The 22842-nt window shown below is 49.2% G+C and overlaps 2 protein-coding genes across 4 annotated transcripts in view; one reads left to right on the top strand and one right to left on the bottom strand.

Moving 5' to 3' along the window:
- alg13 (ALG13 UDP-N-acetylglucosaminyltransferase subunit) overlaps window positions 1-5900 on the bottom strand; it is a 21951-nt gene extending 16051 nt beyond the window's left edge. Inside the window, exons 1-4 of one of the 2 annotated variants that reach the window (XM_085460646.1) lie at window positions 5531-5900; window positions 2511-2594; window positions 2386-2436; window positions 2264-2310 (exon numbers count right to left, since the gene is read on the bottom strand). In XM_085460646.1, coding sequence (XP_085316772.1) covers window positions 2264-2310; window positions 2386-2436; window positions 2511-2540 — 128 coding nt within the window. In that variant the 5' untranslated portion in view covers window positions 2541-2594; window positions 5531-5900. Of the gene's footprint in view, window positions 1-2263; window positions 2311-2385; window positions 2437-2510; window positions 2595-5023; window positions 5144-5530 lie in introns of those variants that run through there. The other variant, XM_085460645.1, reaches the window with a different exon arrangement.
- aars2 (alanyl-tRNA synthetase 2, mitochondrial (putative)) lies at window positions 5479-22842 on the top strand. Of its 2 annotated transcripts, XM_085460643.1 has the most exons (22): window positions 5479-5986; window positions 6297-6485; window positions 6567-6712; window positions 6782-6973; window positions 15430-15574; window positions 15651-15796; window positions 15873-15981; window positions 16079-16117; window positions 16233-16347; window positions 16522-16649; window positions 16793-16931; window positions 17006-17175; window positions 17254-17367; window positions 18290-18430; window positions 18513-18650; window positions 18729-18832; window positions 20328-20436; window positions 20511-20636; window positions 20851-20961; window positions 21148-21231; window positions 21645-21758; window positions 22069-22842. In XM_085460643.1, the coding sequence occupies exons 1-22, from the start codon at window positions 5558-5560 to the stop codon at window positions 22231-22233; spliced, it is 3153 nt and encodes a 1050-aa protein (XP_085316769.1). In that variant the 5' UTR covers window positions 5479-5557; the 3' UTR covers window positions 22234-22842. The 2 variants fall into 2 exon arrangements, with proteins under 2 accessions (XP_085316769.1, XP_085316770.1); XM_085460644.1 differs by lacking the exons at window positions 21148-21231; window positions 21645-21758; window positions 22069-22842 and having other exon boundaries at window positions 20511-20706; window positions 20851-20912.

Below are 22842 nucleotides of genomic sequence, written 5' to 3'. Positions count from 1 at the left end.
AACAGGACTGTGCGGAGTTTCTCCAACAACAAACTGTGGATTACCGCAGAAATGAAAGCCGTCCTTAAGCAGAAGAGGAGGGCCTTCAAATCCAGGGACAAAGAGGAGTTGAAAAGGGTGCAGAGAGAGCTGAGGGGACTGATAAGGAATGGGAAGGACAGCTACAGGCAGAAGATGGAGAACCAGCTTCAACAAAACAACGTTGGTGAAGTCTGGAGAGGCCTCAGAACCATCTCAGGCCACAAACAGCAGAACTCTCTGCCTGGGAGGGATGTGAGGTGGGCAAATGATCATTTCTTCAACAGATTTGATTCAGCCATGAGGCAGTCTGCAACATCGGCTGCAGACTCACCCACCCCCACTGCTGCTGTTCCACCTCAGACACTTCACACCTCCTCTATTCACCCTGCTCACTCCCCCCCACCCCCAACAACAGCATCCAATACACACTCAACACAAGGCTCCAGCCTGTCTCTCTCAACCACCCAGGTTAGGAGGGAACTGAGGAGGATTAATGGCAAGAAGGCAGCGGGCCCAGATGGCATCAGCTCGAGGGTCGTCAGGTCCTGCGCGGACCAACTGTGTGGGGTGATGGAGCACCTCTTCAACCTGAGCCTGAGGTTGGGAAGAGTCCCACAGCTCTGGAAAACCTCCTGTGTTGTACCAGTGCCAAAGACTTCACGCCCCAAGGACCTCAACAGCTATAGGCCGGTGGCTCTGACATCCCACCTGATGAAGACCCTGGAGCGGTTGGTCCTGGCTCAGCTTCGGCGCCTAATAAGCTCATCACTGGACCCACTTCAGTTTGCCTACCAGCCTGGCATTGGAGCGGATGATGCCGTCATTCACCTCCTACATCGTTCCCTCGCTCACCTGGAGACCGCTGGAAGCACTGTGAGAATCATGTTCTTTGATTTCTCCAGTGCCTTCAACACTATTCTTCCCTCGGTTCTGAAGGACAAGCTGGAGAACTCTGGAGTGGACCATCACCTCACTACCTGGATCCTGGACTACCTCACCGACCGACCACAGTATGTGAGGACTCAGGGCTGTGTGTCGGGCAGGGTCGTCTGCAGTACGGGGGCCCCACAGGGAACGGTTCTGGCTCCGTTCCTCTTCACCATCTACACTGCAGACTTCTCCCACAATTCCACCCAGTGCTTCCTGCAGAAGTTCTCTGATGACTCTGCAATAGTCGGCCTCATCACTGATGGGGACGACAAGGAGTACAGAGGACTGACTCAAGACTTTGTGGACTGGTGCCAGCTGAACTACCTCCAGATCAACGCCAGTAAAACCAAGGAACTGGTGGTAGACTTCCGCAGGCACAAGCATCCTCCACTGCAACCACTGAACATCCAAGGTATGGACATTGAGGCTGTGGACAGCTACAGGTACCTTGGTGTTCATCTGAACAACAGACTGGACTGGACTCATAACTCAGACACCCTCTACAGGAAAGGGCAGAGCAGGCTGTACCTGCTGTATTTTTACTCAGTTGTATATAGCATTTGTATTCTATTTTTATCCTATTGTATATTTTATTCTATTTTATTCTGTACAGTTGTGTACAGTATCTTATTCTATTCCAGTGTTCTCTAATTTTTGCTATATAACTTTGCACTGTCCACTTTCTGCTGTAACAAAACATATTAGTCCCACACGTGGGAAATTAAGGTTATCTTATCTTAAAAGTAGAATGGGAGGCAGAGCCTTCAGTTTTCAGGCCCCTCTTCTGTGGAACCAGCTTCCAGTTTGGATTCAGGAGACAGACACTATCTCTACTTTCAAGATCAGGCTTCAAACTCCTCCCTTAGTTATGCTGCAACAGGTGTAGCCTGCCAGGGATTCCCATGATGCACTGGGTGTTTCTTCTTCACTCACTATGTGTTAACAGACCTCTCTGCATTGAATCATATCTGTTATTAACCTCTGTCTCTCTTCCATAGCATGTCTTTATCCTGTCTTCCTTCTCTCACCCCAACCAATCACAGCAGATGGCCCCGCCCCTCCCTGAGCCCGGTTCTGCCGGAGGTTTCTTCCTGTTAAAAGGGAGTTTTTCCTTCCCACTGTCGCCAAAGTGCTTGCTTGTTGTGATTTGGCGTTATATAAATAAAATTGTATTGTGATTTAGGATGGTATAAAACAAAAAAAGAAACAAAAGGAAAATTCTGGTTTGGTAGCCACACCCCTCAGGTCAGCTGGTTTCGAAACACGCCGTGACTGCTCATCGAAGAAAACACAGCATACCTGCATCACTCACCTGTACAGCTGAGACAGAGCCTTGATCTCCACCTGACCCACCGTCTCCTGAAAACACACACAGGTTAACACACTGCCTGCAGGTGAACAGCTGACTGAAGGTCAAAGGTCAGAGATATTCACCTTTGGATCCTCCAGACGTTCCAGGTATTTCTCAAACGAGCCTTCAACAAACTGCAGAGGACAGAAAACACAGCACAATGAAGTAACTGAGTATTTCTCTCATACTCAGAATACTCTGAACTCACCGGCTCAAAGTTGCATCTATTGGCTCTCATGAAGTTAGCGCAGTCCTGACGGATCTTCTGATGGTAATTCTGAGAGAAATACAACTACACACACACACACACACACACACACACACGAGAACAGTTTTTCTGAGGTTAGCCTCGCGGGTCGCCATCACGCTGACGCACACACCCAGAAACCACTCCGAGATGACAAACAGCCGTCACTAACAGTCAGGGGGACGAGTTAGGGACAACCTCAGACTGCTGAGCAGCAAAGCTCAGGTGAGCTCAGGTGTGTCGCTCCTGGGGAACCTGCCAAACGCCTCAGCGGGAAGGAAACAGGAAGTTGCACCTCTAACAAAACACAAGAGTGACAATCTCTTCCTGCAGGAGAAAAGTAATCCACTACACTCCCATTGAGGTAAGAGTCACAGGTAATGGATTACTCAGAGTAACAAGCGAAGCTGATGGGAGGAGCTTCACACAGACATCTGAGGACAGGTGAAACCTCTGAGGAGTCCACAGGTCACTGACACGTGTTAGTGTTGCTGTCCCTCCTCATGAGCTCGCTGCCTCCTGGTTCTGGTTCGGCCCACACTAGGGTTGCCAACCGTCCCTTAAAATACGGAATCGTCCCGTATTTAGAAACAAAAGTACACGTCCCGTATTGAGCTAATAAGGGACGCACTTTGTCCCGTAATACAGTGAGAATCAAAAGTAGTCTATAAATGTTTATGGAATTAACGCTTTGTTTGAAAACATAATTCCCAGCCCCTCTCCTGCTTTGTGACCAATGAGCTGACAGCACACTTATGACAATTCGAGTATGACAATTCAGATTACCGCTCATCTCATTGGTCGAGGAAAGGTCGCTTACGGAGAAAATACCGGAAGACAACAGATGACCACAACAAGAAGCATGGCCAACAGGGAAACAAACGCCGACACTGCGGTGCAAGTCTCGGACGACAGTACACCTAAAGCTGGGCAAACACTGTGCGATTTTTTCAGTCGCGATATTCAGCTCCTGCTCAAACTGCACGATTGACTCGCAGGGGTTAGAAGTTGGTAGGTCACGATGCAGGTCTCACACTATACCGCCCGATGCTCTGATGCAACCTGAGTGCTCACACTGTGCCTCCATAACATGAAGGTTATAACAGATAATCTGTCGCTCGCTCTCTCTGTCTTTCACAAACACAGACACACCACCACCATCAACTTTGCTAAATTGCTAATGAAAAACATTGATCAGGCAGCTGTGATTGAGCAGCAGTGTAAATCCAACTGTTTTCACGGTTGTTGTGGTCGTGATAATTTTGTGATGCCACATCGAAAAGGCTCGGATGAGCTTTCCAAAGTTCTACAAGTTGTGCCTCCATCGCTTGTGTCCAGATCACACGCTGCACAGCCGTGCTGCAACGTCTTTTTCACCGACGTTTACGTGTTTGCGCGTGTGCAGTGTGAGCGGCTGTGGTGAGAACCTCACGAGCGATTGATGATCGGGAGCTGCTCGAGGTGTTAATCGCTTCTCGTTACCCCACGTATACTACACGACGCACGATGAAGGCCAAAATCGGTCCGATCACTCAAAAATCGGCTCAAAATGGGCCTAAAACCGCACAGTGTGAGCCCAGCGTTAGAGCAGCAATGTTTGTTCCCCTCAGAGAAAGGGAAGAATGGGAAAAGGAAAACACCTGGCTGGAAAAAGTTAATATGGGCATGTGCAGTGAATATCAGCGCTATGTGGCCAGAAGTGTGATAATATAATTTATTTTGTGTAATAAACAACTGCAAGGATAGATGATTACAACAAATAGATGACTAATACATAAAAGTAATACATAGATGAATAATGATGATGAGTTATGATGCGTAATCATGGGAACAAGCGGGTTTACAAACAGGAGCAGCTGATTAGCATCAGAAAAGCTGAAATAATATTTCAACTGAAGCAGATTGTACTAAATGCACTAAATGTGCACTGTTACAAGAATATTTTTCTTTCTATTGTTTTCTATTATTTTAAGTTAAGCAGGACAAAGTTCTTTTAAAGAAAGATTTACTTATATTCTCAAAAGTTAAGCATGACAGGCTTCTGTTTAAGAAAGAGACCTGTTTTACTGTGTTAATGTTGTCATTGTGAGCTAAAAATAAATGGCTAAATGATCATTTGTTTCACATGTGTTCATATCACAAAGAATAGAATATGCATCTACTTAAATCAAATTCAAGTCAAAGGGTTAAAAAAATAATTTCACACAAAAAAAGAGCTAGAAAATTCACCACACTGGGAAGGGTGAAGACAACTGGGTCGCCCGGCCCTGGCCACGAGGTGTCCCTTATTTATTTTTCAGGGAGTTGGCAACCCTAGCCCACACTCTCCGCAGACCTGCTTTGTGCGGCGGAATGAAACTGTGTGCACTGACGTCTGTGACCTTTGACCTCGCCCAGTTTGACCCAGAGTTTAAACAAAGTTCCCTCACACCGTAACTGTACTCGGTACGCCTCCCTCCCGCCACCCAGCTCACCTGCTCGGACACGGCCCGGAACAGGCTGGACGCATCGCGTGCCACCATCTTCCGGTACAGGCCGAGGCTGCACAGGTACTCGTCCATGTTCACGAAGTACTTCTTCAGGCCTTTCTGCATCGCGCCGCCACTCCGTCACCTGCACACGGACTGAACGCGAGCCCGCGAGCTCAGGTGGGATTAATCAGGTCTGATGGGCGCGCGGAGCCTCGCGGTGCTGCTGAGGCCTTCGCGGACCGGCCCGGGCTCGGAAATACCAGCGCTGCTTTTTGTTTAACGTCATGTTTGTGTTATTATGTGACTGGTTGCTGATGTTTTACTTGTGTTTATAACACGGAGCGACGTGTCAGTGAGATTCACGCGGGGACAGCAGCTTCCAGGCCGAGGACAAGAGGCGTAAACAATGAAACAGCAGAAACGCGCTGCTGCGTGACTTTAAAGACAGCTCTACTCTCAATCTGCAGTACAAGTTCTTAGTTACTCTCCGACGGGGACCCGTGACGTCACCTTTCTCTCTGGTTCCGTGATCAGCTGATGTTCTGCAGGAGAACCTGCGCTCAGCTGTGTATGACGTCACGCTGCGGTTCCACCGTGACACCAGCAGGTGGCGGCGCAGCTCTGACGGTTTTACACCCTCACGAGAAGAAGAAACGGCTGGCTGTGCGCATGCGTGTCTTGGCAGCTTGCAGTCCTTGCGGTACCGGTTCGGCTCGGCTCGCTGTGATCTGGATGATGAGGCTGCTCCTGCGGAGGCTCCGGCCGCTCAGCGGGACGCCGGGCTTCCTCTCCGCCGCCTCAGAGCGCTCCTTCAGCGGCTCACCGCCGCCGCTGCCCGCCGCCCGGGTCCGGAGCGCCTTCGTGGAGTTTTTCCGGGACAAACACGGACACCTGCCGGTCCCGTCCTCCCCGGTCCGGCCCAGAGGAGACCCGAGCCTGCTGTTCGTCAACGCCGGCATGAACCAGGTCAGTACAGACCCGACCCGGTCCGGGGGTACCGGGAGATTTCAAAATAAGAGCCTGTCAGAGGCTGACTGCGGATCGATTAGACTTTATTGATGTTTCGTTTTATTGAATATTTTAGTCCAGATTAACAACAGTTGTCACACCTGTGCAGGTAAACACAGATGGCGGGGGAGGAAGTGGTCTGCGTATATGTCCTTCTGTGTGTATGTTTTATTGTGTGTGCGCGCGTGTGAGAAGCACTTTTTTTAAAAAAAAACCTTGTGATTTAACCAATCAGAGCCTTCTCTCCATCTTTGTGTGGCGCTCACAGTTCAAGCCCATCTTCCTGGGCACAGCGGACCCTCGTAGCAACATGGCGTCGTACCGCCGCGTGGTCAACAGCCAAAAATGCGTCCGAGCCGGCGGCAAACACAACGACCTGGATGACGTGGGCCGGGACGGCTACCACCACACCTTCTTTGAGATGCTGGGAAACTGGTCGTTTGGAGACTATTTCAAGGTGGGTCCCCTTCCTGTTTTCTTTAAGGTGGGAGTTTACTTCCTGTTTAAAAGAGGCTCACTCTGCTCTGTGTGCACTCAGGAGGAAGCGTGTCAGATGGCATGGAGCCTCCTCACAGAGCATTACGGGATACCTGCTGACAGGCTGTATGTCTCTTATTTTGGCGGTGATGCAGCAGCAGGGTTGCCAGCGGATGAGGATACACTGAACATCTGGCTGGAGATCGGGTAGGTGCACATCTGTCTGCAGCTGGGGCTGCACTGCTACAGGTCAGCTGACCCTTGCTGTCCCTTCAGGGTCCCCACCCACCGTCTGCTGCCATTCGGACTCAAGGACAACTTTTGGGAGATGGGGGACACGGGGCCCTGTGGTCCCTGCACCGAGATCCACTACGACCACGTCGGTGGGCGAGAGGCGGCGGCGCTCGTCAACGCTGACAGCCCAGAGGTGGTGGAGATCTGGAACCTGGTCTTCATGCAGTACAACAGGTACTGTACATGACTCACCTAGACCTTTTAATCTGCCTGAGACCACTTTAGTCCACATGAGACTACCTTAGTCATAAGATAGTTTCAAAGTTTAAAAATCAAAATATCAAATATCAAACGAAGAACATGAGGAGTGGAAGAGAACGGGGATCAAAAATATTTATTATGCCTCACATAGAACTGGGAAAAAAAGAGGAGTGGCCATTCTGATACCAAACAAGCTTTTGAGTTTACTGGAGAACATAAAGAGGGAAGATTTGTGTTGGTGAAAGGGAAAATGGAACAGCAAGACGTCACGCTGTGTAATATATATGCACCCCCTGGTAGTAGTACAGGGTTCTTTAAGGAGATATTCAGGCTTATTGCCGCAGAAAGTGTTGGAACATGTATATGTGCAGGAGATTTCAATTCTCCATCCAAAATGGGATACAACTAGCCGAGACCGGAGGGGAACTAAATTAGAGAAACAAGTATAAACAATGCTGAGTTGGGGCTTATAGATATTTGGAGATATTTACACAAAAATGAACGCATTACATTTTATTCAGCGAGACGTGATATGTACTCGAGGATTGATTATTGTTTTACTTTTAGTAAAGATCTCCACAGAGTGAAGGATTGTTTAATAGGACAGAGATTTATCTGATCATTCGGGATTACTATGAGGATTGGGTTTAAAGCTAGCCCCAGAAATATGGCGTCATTTTTGTGCCACTATTCTGAGCGCACGTAAAAAAAGTTTGCAGGTGCAAGTGTTTCATTTTGAGGAGAAATTTATTTTGAGCGAAGAAAAGCTGAATTTGAGTGAACAAAATTCATTGCTGCGTGCAAAAACTGTATTTCAGTGTTTGCTATTATCCACACACACACACACACACACACACACACACACACACACACACACACACACACACACACACACACAACAGCAGCCCCTCTCACTCAGTTTTTGCATTTGCGCTCGCTCGCATTGTGTCGCTCGCGCTCTCAACATTTCTGCCCGTGTGCGCTCAACTCTTTCTCTACACCGTTATATCTGTGCCACAAAACCAGCCACAGACTTGGATGCAAAAAAATCTGATTGGCTGTTTTGGTCTCCAATCAGCTCGAAATGACGAAATGCAATATCCCAGAATGCATTTGGTCCAAAACTCAAAGGAAGCAGTGGCGGAGGGACACAGAGGGGCGGAGTTTGAAATGTTACTCTTTCTGGGTCACAAAATAAACTTTTAAGATATTTTCATGTGAGAATGTTTCTGTGTAAACTTCAAATATCTGCTCGACTCATCAAGACATCACATATTTGCATAAGTGCTCTAACGTTTTTGGAGATGCCTGTTACCCACCAGCTGACCGGGTGGTCACTCGGGTTAAACATAATATAAAAGGCTGAACTGACAAAAAATCACCGACTACACCACCAGGTATTACAGGAAAAACCATAAAGCCTTTGAACTAAAACAAACGCTGTTGTGACGGTGATGTACACTGTCTTGTTGGTATATATGTATGATTTGTATCACCTTCATGTTTCCCTCTCACCACATATCCAAACCGACATCATGACCAGCAGCTAAAGCATGCCTTAGGGGTAAAATTATTGCAAAATGTGCAGTCCTAAAGAAGGTGAGAGCAAAAATTGGAGCAACTGCACACCGTTACAAGGTGCCCCCGTGTGTTGGAGCAGATGAGGCCGGTTAAACAGGAGATCCACAAAATTTTAAGTGAAGAAATTGAAAGAAAATTAAAATATAATAGACAACGGTGGTATGAGGCAGGACCCAAAGCTGCTAGGCTATTATCATGGAGACTCAGGAGGCAACAACATTCATAAAGTTCGAAATCTAAAAACAAATAAGATAACTAATAAACTCGAAGAAATTCAGAGCGCATTTGAAGAATATTACGCTGAGCTATACACACAACCGGGTAAAGCGGATCGTGGCTCAAGAGTTGGGAGTTCGCCTTTTAATCGGAAGGTTGCCGGTTCGAGCCCCGGCTCCGGCAGTCTCGGTCATTGTGTCCTTGGGCAAGACACTTCACCCGTTGCCTACTGGTGGTGGTCAGAGGGCCCGGTGGCGCCAGTGTCCGGCAGCCTCGCCTCTGTCAATGCGCTACAATGTAGCTGCCATCACCAGTGTGTGAATGTGTGTGTGACTGGATGTGTAAAGCGCTTTGGGCTATATAAATACAGGCCATAAGATTCAGAATTTCTTATCCAGCTTAGATCTGCCATTTATAGGTAAGCAGCAGAATGAAAAACTCGTCAGAGAAATATCAGCAGAAGAGCTCAACATTGGGATCTCAAAACTCAAGACTTTTAAAGCCCAGGATGTGATGGATTCCCACCAGAGTGGTATAGGCAGATGAGGGAACCCTTAATCCCACTACTAAAGGCCTCTTTTAATTACACTCTGAGTGGGGGGGCGCTCCCACCATCGTGGTGGGAGGTGTATATCTCTGTCATACCAAAAGCAGGGAAGGATAAAACTGATCCCAGATGTTAGAGACCTCTTATCGTGTTAAATATAGACTACAAACTATTTGCCCTGATTTTGGCTAGGAGGTTGAGTACATTGATGCCCATGCTGGAGGATCAAACAGGCGTCATTGGTAACAGACAAACACGATAATATCAGAAGGGCCATTCATATTATTGGCCAGATACTTAAAGGGAAAACTGGAACAGTTCTCATTGGGCTTGATGCGGAAAAGGCATACGATACAGTCGGGTGGGAGTTTCTGTTTCATGTGTTGAAGAGATTTGGGCTATGTGACGGGTTTATTCAGTGTATAAGAATGATTTATATGTCTCCAACAGCGAGGATCAAAGTTAATGGAAGCCTTTCAAATCGGATAACACTACAACGTGGCTGCAGGCAGGGCTGCCCGTTGAGCCCGCTGCTCTTTAACCTTTTCATTGAGCCGTTGGCTCAATGCATCAGGGAAGACACTCGAGGGGGTTACAACGGGGATGGCGTGCTGGTAACACTAGGAAACCTGGAAGAGGGAATTCCTCTGCTATGGAAATACTGGAAGAATATGGCAGACTGTCTGGTTATAGACTAAACATTCAAAAAACTCACATCTTGACGTTCTTTTTTTAACCCCTCAAGACAATTGGTAGCAAGATATAGATTCGGATGGCATCAATCTCAAATGGAGTATTTGGGGATCCTGCTGACAAAAGACATTGCATTGTTATATGAAGTTAATTATAATCGGGCGAACAAGAAGATATATGAAGATCTGGAGAGGTGGGGTCTGCTCCACCTCGATCTGGGCAGCAGAGTTAGCGATAAAGATAAATATCCTCCCAAAGCTGCTATATTTGTTTGCAGCACTTCCACTGGAGGTTCCAGCAAAACAATTTAGGGAGTGGGATATGCATTGCTCAAGATTCATATGGGGAAATAAAAGGCCGAGAGTGAGATATGCAACAATGCAGCTGCCTGGTGAGCGGGGGGGCATGGCTCTACCGTGCTTTGAGGATTACTATCTGGCAGCCCAGATCAGACCTCTGTGCTGGTGTAACTCTAAGTTTGAGGCAAAATGGAAGCACATTGAGCTTTCTTTGATGGATTTCCCAATACAGTCTGTTCTGGGGTCTCTTGAGAGTTTGCGACAGGCATATCAGATGCAAAATTTATGTGTAAGTTTTTCCCTGAAAAAATGTGCAGATGTGATTACAATTCTTTGTGTTAACTCATTCACTGCCAGCCATTGGCAGTGAATGAGTTAAACCCATTGACTCATTCACTGCAATTGACGGCTATAGACGTCAATGGCAGTGAATGAGTTAATAGGGAAATAGGGTTGCTGGGATGGCCAGCGTATCTCCCACGCTTCCTTCCAGCATTGTTAGAACATAAATTCAGGGAGTGGTCCAGGCATGGAATCACTGCGATCTGTAAGATAGTGAAGCATGGGGAGCTGATCAATTTTGAGGACGTGTCAGATTTACGAGATCGGCAGGGAAGATTTTTATCGTTACCTACAGGTTCGGAGCTTCTTCCGGAAGGAAATTAGAATGCTTGACGCAGATGCTAGTGGGGTGATCCAAATATTTGTGGATGCTTATGGTGAGAACCTTATAAGAGGTACTATAGGCAAAGTGTACAGAAGTTTCATATCTATGAAAAAGAGCTCAACAACATATGTCAGTCATTGATTATATAAAGCACCTCGAGGCATAAATTCTTTAACATGGCGAGATTTTGGATGGCAGAATTTAAGTAGATTCTTCATCACACCAAAGCAGAAATCCAAAATAAGTGGTTCAGGCGCTTCGAGGGAGTGCGGGGAGGTCGCTGCAGGTTGCTTCCATGTCTTCTGGTCATGCCCTAAACTGAAGACCTTTTGGGAAGAGATAAATACTGGTGGATGTGCTTGAAGTAACACTGGACTTCTCCTTTAGTACCATGTACCTTGGGAAAACTCCTGAAAATAATTATGGTTGCATGCAAAAAGGCGATTACTAAATGTTGGTTGCAGACAAGCCCCCCCACACGGAAGCTGGTCATAGACATTATTAACGTAATCCATCATATGGAATAGATTACCTTCTCACTGCAGCTGCAGAGGGAGAAAGGAGAGAGACTTTGGGAAAGATGGGATCGTTACACTTTAACGTTCTCAAGAACCAGACGTTTTGATCTCAGTTTGTCCATTTATTCCGTAACACAGGCAAACGGGCCGTTAACTCAGGGGAGAGTGCCCTCATATAACACCTCACTTCAGCCGCGTACAGTCACACAACAACGAAGACCCCCTCCCTTTCCTGCACACATTAACTCCCTTTTTCCTGCAGCACAACCAAGTATGTATCTTAAAGAAACAACAACAGCGTGCAGAGATAACCAACCTGTCACTGTAAAATGACATTTAACCATCGTTACAATATGTTAAAACTAGAAAGTGATACCTATGTGATGCAGAGGAAGACCCGCGATTTTGTTTGAATGGAACATTACCTGTGTAATATGTGTAAGTAAAACAAGGTGATGTGTAGTTGGGGCTGGGCGATATATCGAGGTTCTTTAAAAATATCGATATATTTTTATACGAGATATAAAATGTGACAATATCGTTTATATCAATATAGTCTATGTTACGTTATAATTATAGTTGTGGAGCCATAGGTTTGCCTCTCTTTCGTCCACTTTTGTCTCTACGCAACGTTACTCGGCCTCGCCTCTCCTTCACTGAACACAGCTCCCCCTCCTCCCCCATCGCTTCGCCTGCAGGCAGCGACAAGCTGGACACGGCAAATCTCCGTTAACGAGTTACTGCGCATCGCCCCGTGCGTGGGGCTGGACGGCGTCAACGTGCTAACAAGCTAACCACACTAACGCCATGCATGGCCTGAAATCCTTTCATTTTCTCAAAAGTTGACAGCGCGCCTTATGTATGAATTCTGGTTGTGCTTGATGGCCGCGAACCGCTTTTATGTGCTGCACGGCGCTCAGCAATCTGTCCAAAAATGTTTTAGTACAACTTTGCTAAGCTACGGAGGCTTGATGGATTGTCGGAGCATTACGGCTACTGAGGAGCCTCGCGGAGTGATACGTACTGTGCTTCCTTTTTTTTTTCTCTCTCTCTTTTTTGTGTCCTGTTTGGATCTTTAGCATCAGAATTGTTGTCTTAAGGCCAAGAAAGATGCCAAGCGGATTTATTTTACCAAGTGGATCATCATGGCCTTGCCATATTGGTCCATTTGATTTACCTTTATTATAATTAGGAATTTATTTTATTTTCAGTTGCTACAAATGGGACAGACATGACTGGGGGATAGGACAGGGAGAAAGAATGAAAGAAAGAGAGGGAGAGAGAGAAAACCAGAGGGGAGAAGAGACGGTGAGAAGGGGGGGAAGAAAGAAAAAAAAAAAAAGAAAAAAAACACCTGGGTCACCTGTATGGAGAAAAAAAACAGAAGAGAAAGCAAACAACAAAGAGCAACATAATAAAAAAAAGCACCATCACAATAAACTAGCTAGCAGTAGATATCAGTAGATACTAAATAATAAACGATATTGTGCAGCACGCAAGATAGACAGCGCACAATGTGCTTTGAGGCAGCAGCCAAGAAAGCTGTAGTCCGCGTCTGTGAATACCCGTGTGTACACCTGTGTGGATCAGCATGCTTGCATTCCAAAGGTTTCTCCATGTAACGATCTGCTAGGGAGTGTGGGGGGGCCACAGCCCCGTCCTCCAGGGCATGAAGCAGGTATGGAGGAGATCAAAACTTCAGACATCCAGAAGCCCCCAGAACACAAGAGACCAAGGAAGACCAACAGAGGGGCAGCCGCGCCACTGTCCCAGTAAGAGCTGAGGAGAGTCCCAGATGAGGGCTCACTCAGCAGCCGCGGAGCAGAAGCCAGGGGGGGTTGCAGTGACGCCGGCAGCCAGCTGTGCCTGAGTGACCGAGCCCCAGGCCGAGAGGCCGAGGGCACCCCACCTCCGAAGTGGCCCGAGCGAGCCCCAGGCTCCAGGCCCCGATAAGCGGCCGCCAAGGAGTGAGCCGGTGTGTACCTGGACGCCCATCCCCGGACACAAAGAACCACCAACGCACCGACACCTGAGGGAGTCCGCCACTGGCAGGGGAAGTGGTGGTGGGTGGAGATAGGCCTCCAAACCTTGGAGGGCCTGAGATGTCCCCAGAGAGGTGGCGCCTGACACCCAACCTGACATATAGACACAGACATACAGGCACACACAGACACAGACATCCATTCCCACCCTCATGCTCTCATATGCACTTACTCCACACTCAACCAACGTGGAGACAGACATAAAGAGACGCTGTACACACGATCACACTCCCCAAGCGTACTCTACAAACCGGGTCTAGGTACCCTTGCCCCTGGGGGGGGGGAACTGCACCCAGACCCAGGTGGTGTTACCCTTTTCCCTGCAGTGGGGGGAGGCAGACCGCCCCGACTCCGCAGCAGCAGGGAGGCCCCACACTCCAGACCGCAGTCGGACGGCCAACTCCTCCTCCTAGCCCCCCCGCTCCAGCAGGCCGCAGAGAATGGGGGTGAGAGAAGACTCCAAACCTCCCTCCACCCGCTCATTGTAGTGTTGATGCATGTGTGTTCTAAGGTGCATTTAAAACCCAGGAGGGCTTGGAGCTACCTGCCAGAGAGCAGCAGGTAAGCGCATGGTCCCTCCTGCTAGCCCTCAATGTCTACGTGTATTTAAAATTGAGAGGTGGGCAACGATGCCAGGGGTGGGGTGTACACCCTGATGGTAATTTGGACTCCGTGTATCGTGCCCACCCCCAAGATCCTATATGTATGTGTAATGAGAGTGTGAGTAATGTGAATGTCTAAGTTGTGGGATAAAATTGAGGCAGAGGCAGCCAGAAGGGGACAGGGGGGGGTGGCCTCCTCTGCACCCTGGTGACATACCCCTACTCCAAGGCCCTGCATGTGTGGGTGGTTGTGGTGGAGCGGGAAGAGGGAGGCAGCTGGAGATGGGCAGGGAAGGAAGGGAGGGGCAAGTGACCCCTCCCTGGGGCCAGCTCCCCCGCTGACCCCAGTAGGCACCCCCATACTCCGCGACCCGCCAGGGAAAGGGGGCCCAGGCCCATCCAGACCGGGGCCCAGTGCAGCAGCGCCCCCCGGCCCCACAGAGCCTGGGACAGTCCACCCAACCCCACCACAGAGAAAACCAGGCTGAGATCTTCCTCCACCTCTCCTGTATCTCCCCCTCCCACGTACTGTGCTTCAACGTAATATTACCGTACTGTGTGTGTATGGCAAACTTTAAAGCACTGGGCGGGCCCCACACTTTGGGAAGGTCTGCTTTAGTCCATGTGTAGTTACTTTAGTCCATGCGTAGTTACTTTAGAGTCCATGCGTAGTTACTTTAGAGTCCATGTGTAGTTACTTTAGAGTCCATGCGTAGTTACTTTAGTCCATGTGTAGTTACTTTAGAGTCCATGCGTAGTTACTTTAGTCCATGCGTAGTTACTTTAGTCCATGCGTAGTTACTTTAGAGTCCATGCGTAGTTACTTTAGAGTCCATGTGTAGTTACTTTAGAGTCCATGCGTAGTTACTTTAGAGTCCATGCGTAGTTACTTTAGAGTCCATGCGTAGTTACTTTAGTCCATGTGTAGTTACTTTAGAGTCCATGTGTAGTTACTTTAGAGTCCATGTGTAGTTACTTTAGTCCATGTGTAGTTACTTTAGAGTCCATGCGTAGTTACTTTAGTCCATGCGTAGTTACTTTAGAGTCCATGTGTAGTTACTTTAGTCCATGTGTAGTTACTTTAGTCCATGCGTAGTTACTTTAGAGTCCATGCGTAGTTACTTTAGAGTCCATGCGTAGTTACTTTAGAGTCCATGCGTAGTTACTTTAGTCCATGCGTAGTTACTTTAGTCCATGCGTAGTTACTTTAGTCCATGCGTAGAGCACTTCCTTTGTCTTGAATCTTGGTCCCATCCCGTCTCAGGGAGGTGGACCACAGTCTGCGGCTGCTGCCCCAGGTCAGCGTGGATACTGGGATGGGTCTGGAGAGACTGGTGAGCGTCCTGCAGGGCAAAACCTCCAACTATGACACAGATCTGTTCACACCGCTGCTGCACGCCATCCACCAGGTATGCCGGCACACACAAGAGCACACACAGGTGTCCTGCACAGGTTGTCATGGTGACACGTGTACCATGTCCTCAGAGGTCGGGGGTGGAGCCGTATAGGGGCAGGATGGGGGCGGTGGATGTTGGTCAGGTGGATCTGGCCTACAGAGTCGTAGCTGACCACGTCCGGACATTATCGGTGTGCATCGCTGACGGAGTTTACCCGGGCATGTCAGGAGCCGAGTGAGTCACCTACCAATCAGCTGTCAGCGTGACGCCAGAAGCAGGCATCTTATGTTTACCTGTGTGTGGGTGTCAGGTTGGTGCTGAGGAGGATTTTACGGCGGGCGGTTCGGTTCTGTGTCGAGGTCCTTCGTGCTCCCCAGGGAACGCTCGCCAGCCTAGTTCCCACCGTCGCCGACCTGCTGGTAAAACGCCATCCCATAATGCCTCTGAACTGACATTATTTTGCATTTTACAGTAAATTGAAGGCTGTTTTATCGATTACCTGGTTTCTGTTGCCAGGGTAACATTTATCCAGAGCTGCACCAGGAGACAGACCGGGTGAGTTTGTATTATGACCTCTGACCTCATCGCTCCTGACTTTCAGAGTCAGATCATGAAAGTTGGGTCACGTGATATAGCAGGAAATTGTCATCAGATGGTGTTTGTCTTCCAGATTGTGGACATCATCAACGAGAACGAGGCTCACTTCCTGTCGTCTCTGCAGCAGGGCAGCAGGCTGATCGAGCGCACGCTTAGCAGGAAGGACTACAAACATGGAGTCTTCCCCGGTCAGTCCAGGTCCAGACTCTGACACGTGAACACACCTCGTGAACACACCTGAGTTAATCAGGATGTTAATGAAGCCTTTAATTAACAGTCTGAGGTTGACGATGGCCTGAGCCGAGCCCACCTGTTGGGCTCAGGTGTTCATACCTGGTTAATTATTTCCTTTCTTCCGGCAGCCTCAGTGGCTTGGTCTCTCCACCGGGACCTGGGCTTCCCTCTGGACCTGGTGGACCTGATCCTGGAGGAAAGGGGGGTCCATGTAGACCGCCAGGAGCTGGACCGCCTGATTGCCGAGAACCAGAAGGTGGGGCTTAATTCACTCGTCTTAATCTGGAAACAGTGAGGGCTTTTACTGTGAAGGACAGAGAAGGCTGCTTTTATTCTGAAAAGACAAAGGTTTTCATTGCCTACTGGAATGAGATCCACACACCTGTCTGTGTGTCTCAGGTGGCTTTAGAGCTGCAGGCAGGTGACCGTGCCCAGGTGACACTGGACGTCCTCAGTCTGACGGAGCTGCAGCGTCTTGGCGTTCCTCACACCGACGACAGTCTCAAATATGACTACCGCCTGGCCGAGGGTCGATACGGTATGTTCCACCTGCACAGGTAACACACCTGAGCCTCGGTGGTCAGCTAATGATGTCCACATACTTCCTCCCAGTGTTCCCACCGTGCCGTGCGACAGTTCTCGCACTCTACAACGGGCAGGCTTTGGTGTCGGAGGTCTCCGAGGGTCAGCGCTGCAGCGTCATACTGGACCGTACCTGCTTCTACGCCGAGCAGGGGGGCCAGTCACATGACCAGGGCTACTTCACCCTGTATGAGCTGCAGGTCAGCAGGCGCCTCCCTCAGTGCATCGTGAGAAACATTTTTGTGTCCCTATGACTCCACCTCTTTCCTGTCTCTCAGGACGTGCTCTTTCCTGTGGAGGCGGTGGTCCGGGCGGGGGGCTACGTGGTCCATCGGGTCACCGTGGCCGACAACCTGAAGACCGGCGACCAGCTCCAGCTGCACCTGGATCAGGTAAACAGTTGGGTTCAATTGACATTTAAAGGGGCAGTTCACTAAGGGCCAGAGTAACGGTGTGTGCACAGCCCAGCGCTCCCACACACGGACCGAACACGAGCAGCATGAAATCGGAGCTGTGGCATCAAAGTGCTTGATTGCAGCTTCGATTGCTCTCAGGCCGCTGTCGCTCTGAAGCTCAGTTAGTTCGGTCTGAAGGTGAAACAACAATGCAAAAACCAGCAGCACGAAAAGTTCGGCAGCAAAAAACCTCGACTACTCAACAGCGATGGAGACGCTACGGTCATCTGAACGGAGAATCTCGGGCTCGCTTCGTTAAATTTGTTGAGCCGCCACGTGTTGGCTTTAAAGCATCTGTGACCTCTGTGTCAGCGTCCACAGTTTGATATCAGTCACATCACTGCGGCGACTCTTGGTGGGTCGATCTCTCTTTACGTCTTTTACTTTAGGAGGAAGAGAAACATATTTGAGCACATTAAACACGCACATTTATTCACATGTGGACCCGATGCTTTGGACAAACGGTGATGGCTCCAAAGTCGGGCTGGGATCATCTCTCCGCTCATCACATCTAACCTTCAGTTTAATCAGACCACAATTCTGTGACCACGATGAACAAAAGCGGTGAGAATTCTCGAATTCCTCCATCAACCTCAAATCCTGGACGAGTGAAACAGATTGATTCCCTGCGACGCTGACTCGAGCGACGCTGACTCGAGGCACCGCCTCCTCCAGAATTGCCTTGGGTCTGGTGGCGACTCTGTCACCTCCACCTGTGCTGATCTCACTCTTTACCGTCGGCGCTGTGTCGTGTAGCCGTGTTCAGTTTCTTTGTTGCTGCCTTTCATGATTTGATCTCACCTTGTAAGAGTGTTTCTTGTTTCCTCTGCTGACTTCCTGTTTCCTGTTGGGGTTCCAGGTGCACAGGCTGTCCTGCATGGTTAAGCACACGGCCACGCACATCCTGAACTTCGCCCTGAGGAAGGTTCTGGGTGCTTCGGTGCAGCAGCGAGGCTCGCACGTGTCGGCCGATCGCCTTCGCTTCGATTTCAGCGTAAAGGTCAGGCCGCCATTCGTGAGCCCGACAATGGCGGCATGGTGCAGGCCGCGCAGGTTCTGATGCGTCTGTGTGTTGTCCTCAGGGCTCTCTGAGCGTGTCACAGCTGCAGCAAGTGGAAAGGTGCGTTAATGACATCATCTCAGCCAATCAGATCGTTCACAGTCAGGAGCTTCCCCTCCAGAGAGCTCGCGGCATCAGCGGCCTGAGGACAGTGGATGAGGTGAGCTCAGACTTCGCATTTTGGGTCACCTGCTGTCTCACCTGCTGTCTCACCTGCCACCGTCACCTGTTTCTGCAGGTGTATCCTGATCCTGTTCGGGTCGTGTCAGTGGAGCTGCCGGTGACCGAGCTTCTGGACAAACAGTCGGACAGACAGACGTCTGTGGAGCTCTGCTGTGGAACGTGAGTCTGTGCTCACCTGGACACAGACACACACACACACAGACAGCTGAACGGGCTTGTATGTGTGTCTATCTTATTGAGGACCTTCATTGACATAACCCTGACACTAAAACCACATTTTGAGTCTCAAAAAGGCTTCAAACTTGTGAGGACCGGTGTGTGTGACTGTTGGTCCTCATGAAGATAGCTAGACAGGCACACACACAGGCACACACACACACAGGCACACACACAGGCACACACACACACACACACACAGGCAGACACACACACACAGACACACACACACAGACACACACACACACACAGACACACACACACACAGACAGGCAGACACACACACACAGACACACACACACAGACACACACAGGCAGACACACACACAGACAGACACACACACACAGACAGACACACACACACACACACACACACACACACACACAGACAGACAGACAGACAGACAGACAGACAGACAGACACACACAGACACAGACACACACACAGACACACACAGACACACACAGACAGACACACACACAGACACAGACACACACACAGACACACACACAGACACACACAGACAGACACAGACACACAGACAGACACACACACAGACACACACAGACACACACACAGACACACACACAGACACACACAGACAGACACACACACACACAGACACACACAGACAGACACACACACACAGACACACACACACACAGACACACACAGACAGACACACAGACAGACACACACAGACACACAGACAGACACACACACAGACACACACGGACACACACACACAGACACACACAGACAGACACACACACACAGACACACACACACACACACACGGGCACAGACACACACACACACGGGCACAGACACACACACAGACACACACAGACAGACACACAGACAGACACACACAGACACACAGACACACACACACACAGACAGACACACACACAGACACACACACAGACAGACACACACACACAGACACACACAGACAGACACAGACAGACACACACAGACACACACACACACAGACAGACACACACAGACAGACAGACACACACACACACACACACACACACGGGCACAGACAGACACACACAGACACACACACACACAGACAGACACACACAGACAGACAGACACACACACACACACACACACACGGGCACAGACAGACACACACAGACACACAGACAGACACTGGCACACACACACACGGGCACACACACACTGGCACAGACACACAGACAGACACACACGCCCCTCAGGTTAAAAGGAGGTGAACATGCTTTAAATAAGAAACCAGGGGATGACGTCACAGCAGCCATTCCATCTTTTATTTACAGTTATATTACAGCTGCCATTAGTCAGGATAATCAGATGTCATGTGACCTGTCATTGTTTGAGAGGTTAAGTTTAACTAGCAGGTGTAGACGTGTCACCTGGCGCTCTGCCGGCCGTCTCTGTGTTCAGTCACCTGCTGCAGACCGGCGCCATCGAGGACCTGGTGATCGTCTCTGAGAGGCAGCTGGTGAAAGGAATCAGTCGGATCGTTGCCGTGACGGGACAGGAAGCGGCACGGGTCAGTGAAGTCATGACATAATGATTAGGTGGAATAAAATGAGACGTAGCTCTTTTAACACTCTGTGCTCTCAGGCTCGGGAGGCGGGGCACGTTTTATCTCAGGACGTCGACTCGCTGTCAGCCAGACTTGGACGCTCCGCCCCCTCCTGCCTGGACACTGCCCAGTGCTTTTCCAAGGAGGTGGGCGTCCTCTCAGATGTAAGTACGATGACCTGTCAGTCAGAGAAGCCACGCCCCTAACAATCCAAACGTTATAGAGTTTAAACAGGTGAGTTATAATCAGCAGAGGAAATATTATCTATAGACACCCAAACAGTTTGTGTATGAGGCTGTGGACTGACCCAGGAACAGCACACGTCCCAGCTTCCCGTGTGAGCCTGTGTGCACTTTGACCCTGTGCTGTGTCTCCCAGGCTGTGGATAACACCCCCATCCCACAGTGGCAGCGCAGAGAGCTGCAGAGTCGACTCCGCGCTCTGCAGAGGACGAGCAACACCGCCGTCAGGAAACTGGAGACCAGAGAGGTGAGCACGCCCTGAGACGCACGCAGGGCTAATCAATCAGAGCTGATTACACCCCCACCCATTGGTGCTCTGCTGATGATGTCATTAAACCCAGGTGATTTACGTGTGATCCACCTGACTGTGTGATGGGGGACAGTTTGAGTGTGTGGCTGCTTTGACACTCTTTTCCCATCATGCTTTTCTCAGGCGGCAGTGCAAGCTCAGGCCCTGCAGGAGAAACACGGAAGGACGGAGCTGCTGGTGGACTTGGTGGAGACCAGCTCTCTGTCAGTACGTAGAGACCGTTCCTAATGAAGCCTCACACACTTTAAATTCATGCTTTTAATCCCTGTTCAGTTTGATTCATGCAGCACAAAATCACAGAAGGTGCCTCAAGAAGCATCCTACCACTAGGTGACAGTGGGAACGAAGAACTTTCAATTCAATATATTTATGCAGCACCAACAACAGTCGCCTCACAGCGCTTTATACTGTAAGGTCGACCCTACAATAATACAGACAGAAAAACCCAACAATCATATGACCCCCTATGAGCAGCACTTTGGCGACAGTGGGAAGGAAAAACTCCCTTTTAACAGGAAGAAACCTCCGGCAGAGCCAGGCTCAGAGAGGGGCGGGGACATCCTGAGCCTGGTTCTGTCGGATCACTGAGGTTCTGCTCTGATGTGGTTCTAATGTTTCAGGTTCTGATGAAGACGGTGAACCAGCTGAGCTCCACTGCTCCTCTCAGTCATGTGATGCTGCTCGCTCACCAGAGGCATTCTGGCAAGGTTTTGTGTGCCTGTCAGGTTCCCAAGGTAACTACCATTAAGCAGCCAGGCTCCGCCCACTGTGATGTTTGTCTTAAATGTGAGGCTTAACAGGATGTGACATCAAAAAAGCCGTTCTTATTTAAACAAAGGTGTAAATGAAACTGAGTTTGTTAATTCTGAGATCAAACTTTTCTGCTTCCAGGAGACAGTTAAATGCTCAGTCAGTTACCGTGGTAACAGTGCTCTATTGACGGTAGCTTTCTATCAGTAAAACACGGTGAACATTCTCAGAGCTGTTTGGACAATGTCTGATCAGGAAAAGGAAGCGCCTAATTGACCGCCCCTTCCTCTGCAGGTCTCGCCATCCCTCGTCGCTTCTGATTGGGCAGTGGCTGTGTGTTACCACCTCAACGGGAGCGCCGGTGGCTCAGAGGTGGTTGCCAAGGGAACAGGAAACAGCAATGACATCACCAAGGCTCTGAGGTGGGCCAAGGAGTTCGCCTCCCAGAGAATGCAGTGATGATGTCATAAAGAGACCCTCTTCTCATTGGATGATAGGCTGAGGCGAACTTTTTGAACACATGAAGTTTGATTTCAAAGAGGACAGACAGCCCTGCTCTCGATATTCTCTTTATTGTGAAAGGTTACATTATGAAACACTCAGCTAATCACAGCACAGGGAGGATTAACCAATCAGAAACCAGCACCCAGCAGGTTCATCACCTGGCGTTTCGAGGACCTCAGAGCAGCGACACGTTGAGCCACTGCAAAGACACAAACACAGGTGTTAAATCATGTGACCAAACACACCTAAATCTTTTCAAAGGTGATCCCTCACCAAGTCTGGGCTTTCAAAATAAAAGCCTGCCAGGGGTGACAACTCAGCTTAAAACCAAACTTTGTTTTTCAGAATAAAGTTTCATTTCCTGAATAAAGCTACGACCCGTCCAACCCATAGATTGGTTATAAACGAGAAACCAGCAGCTTCACATTCACCTGAAATTTCTGTTGTGAACAGGAAGTAAACATGTAGACTTTCTAAATAAGAGTCTCAGCAGCTTTAAAGGTGTCCTGCAGAGGTGCTGTGTCTTTGTTTTGGGTTTGAATATTAATAAAAAACTTTGTTCAC

The sequence above is a fragment of the Copadichromis virginalis genome, linkage group LG6, assembly GCF_057382275.1.
Source record: "Copadichromis virginalis isolate Kocher_CV1m ecotype Utaka linkage group LG6, C_Virginalis_male_GT1.1, whole genome shotgun sequence".
NCBI classification, from domain to species: Eukaryota; Metazoa; Chordata; class Actinopteri; order Cichliformes; family Cichlidae; genus Copadichromis; species Copadichromis virginalis.
Note: the sequence above shows the minus strand (reverse complement) of the source record. Positions and strands in the feature narration are given on the sequence as shown.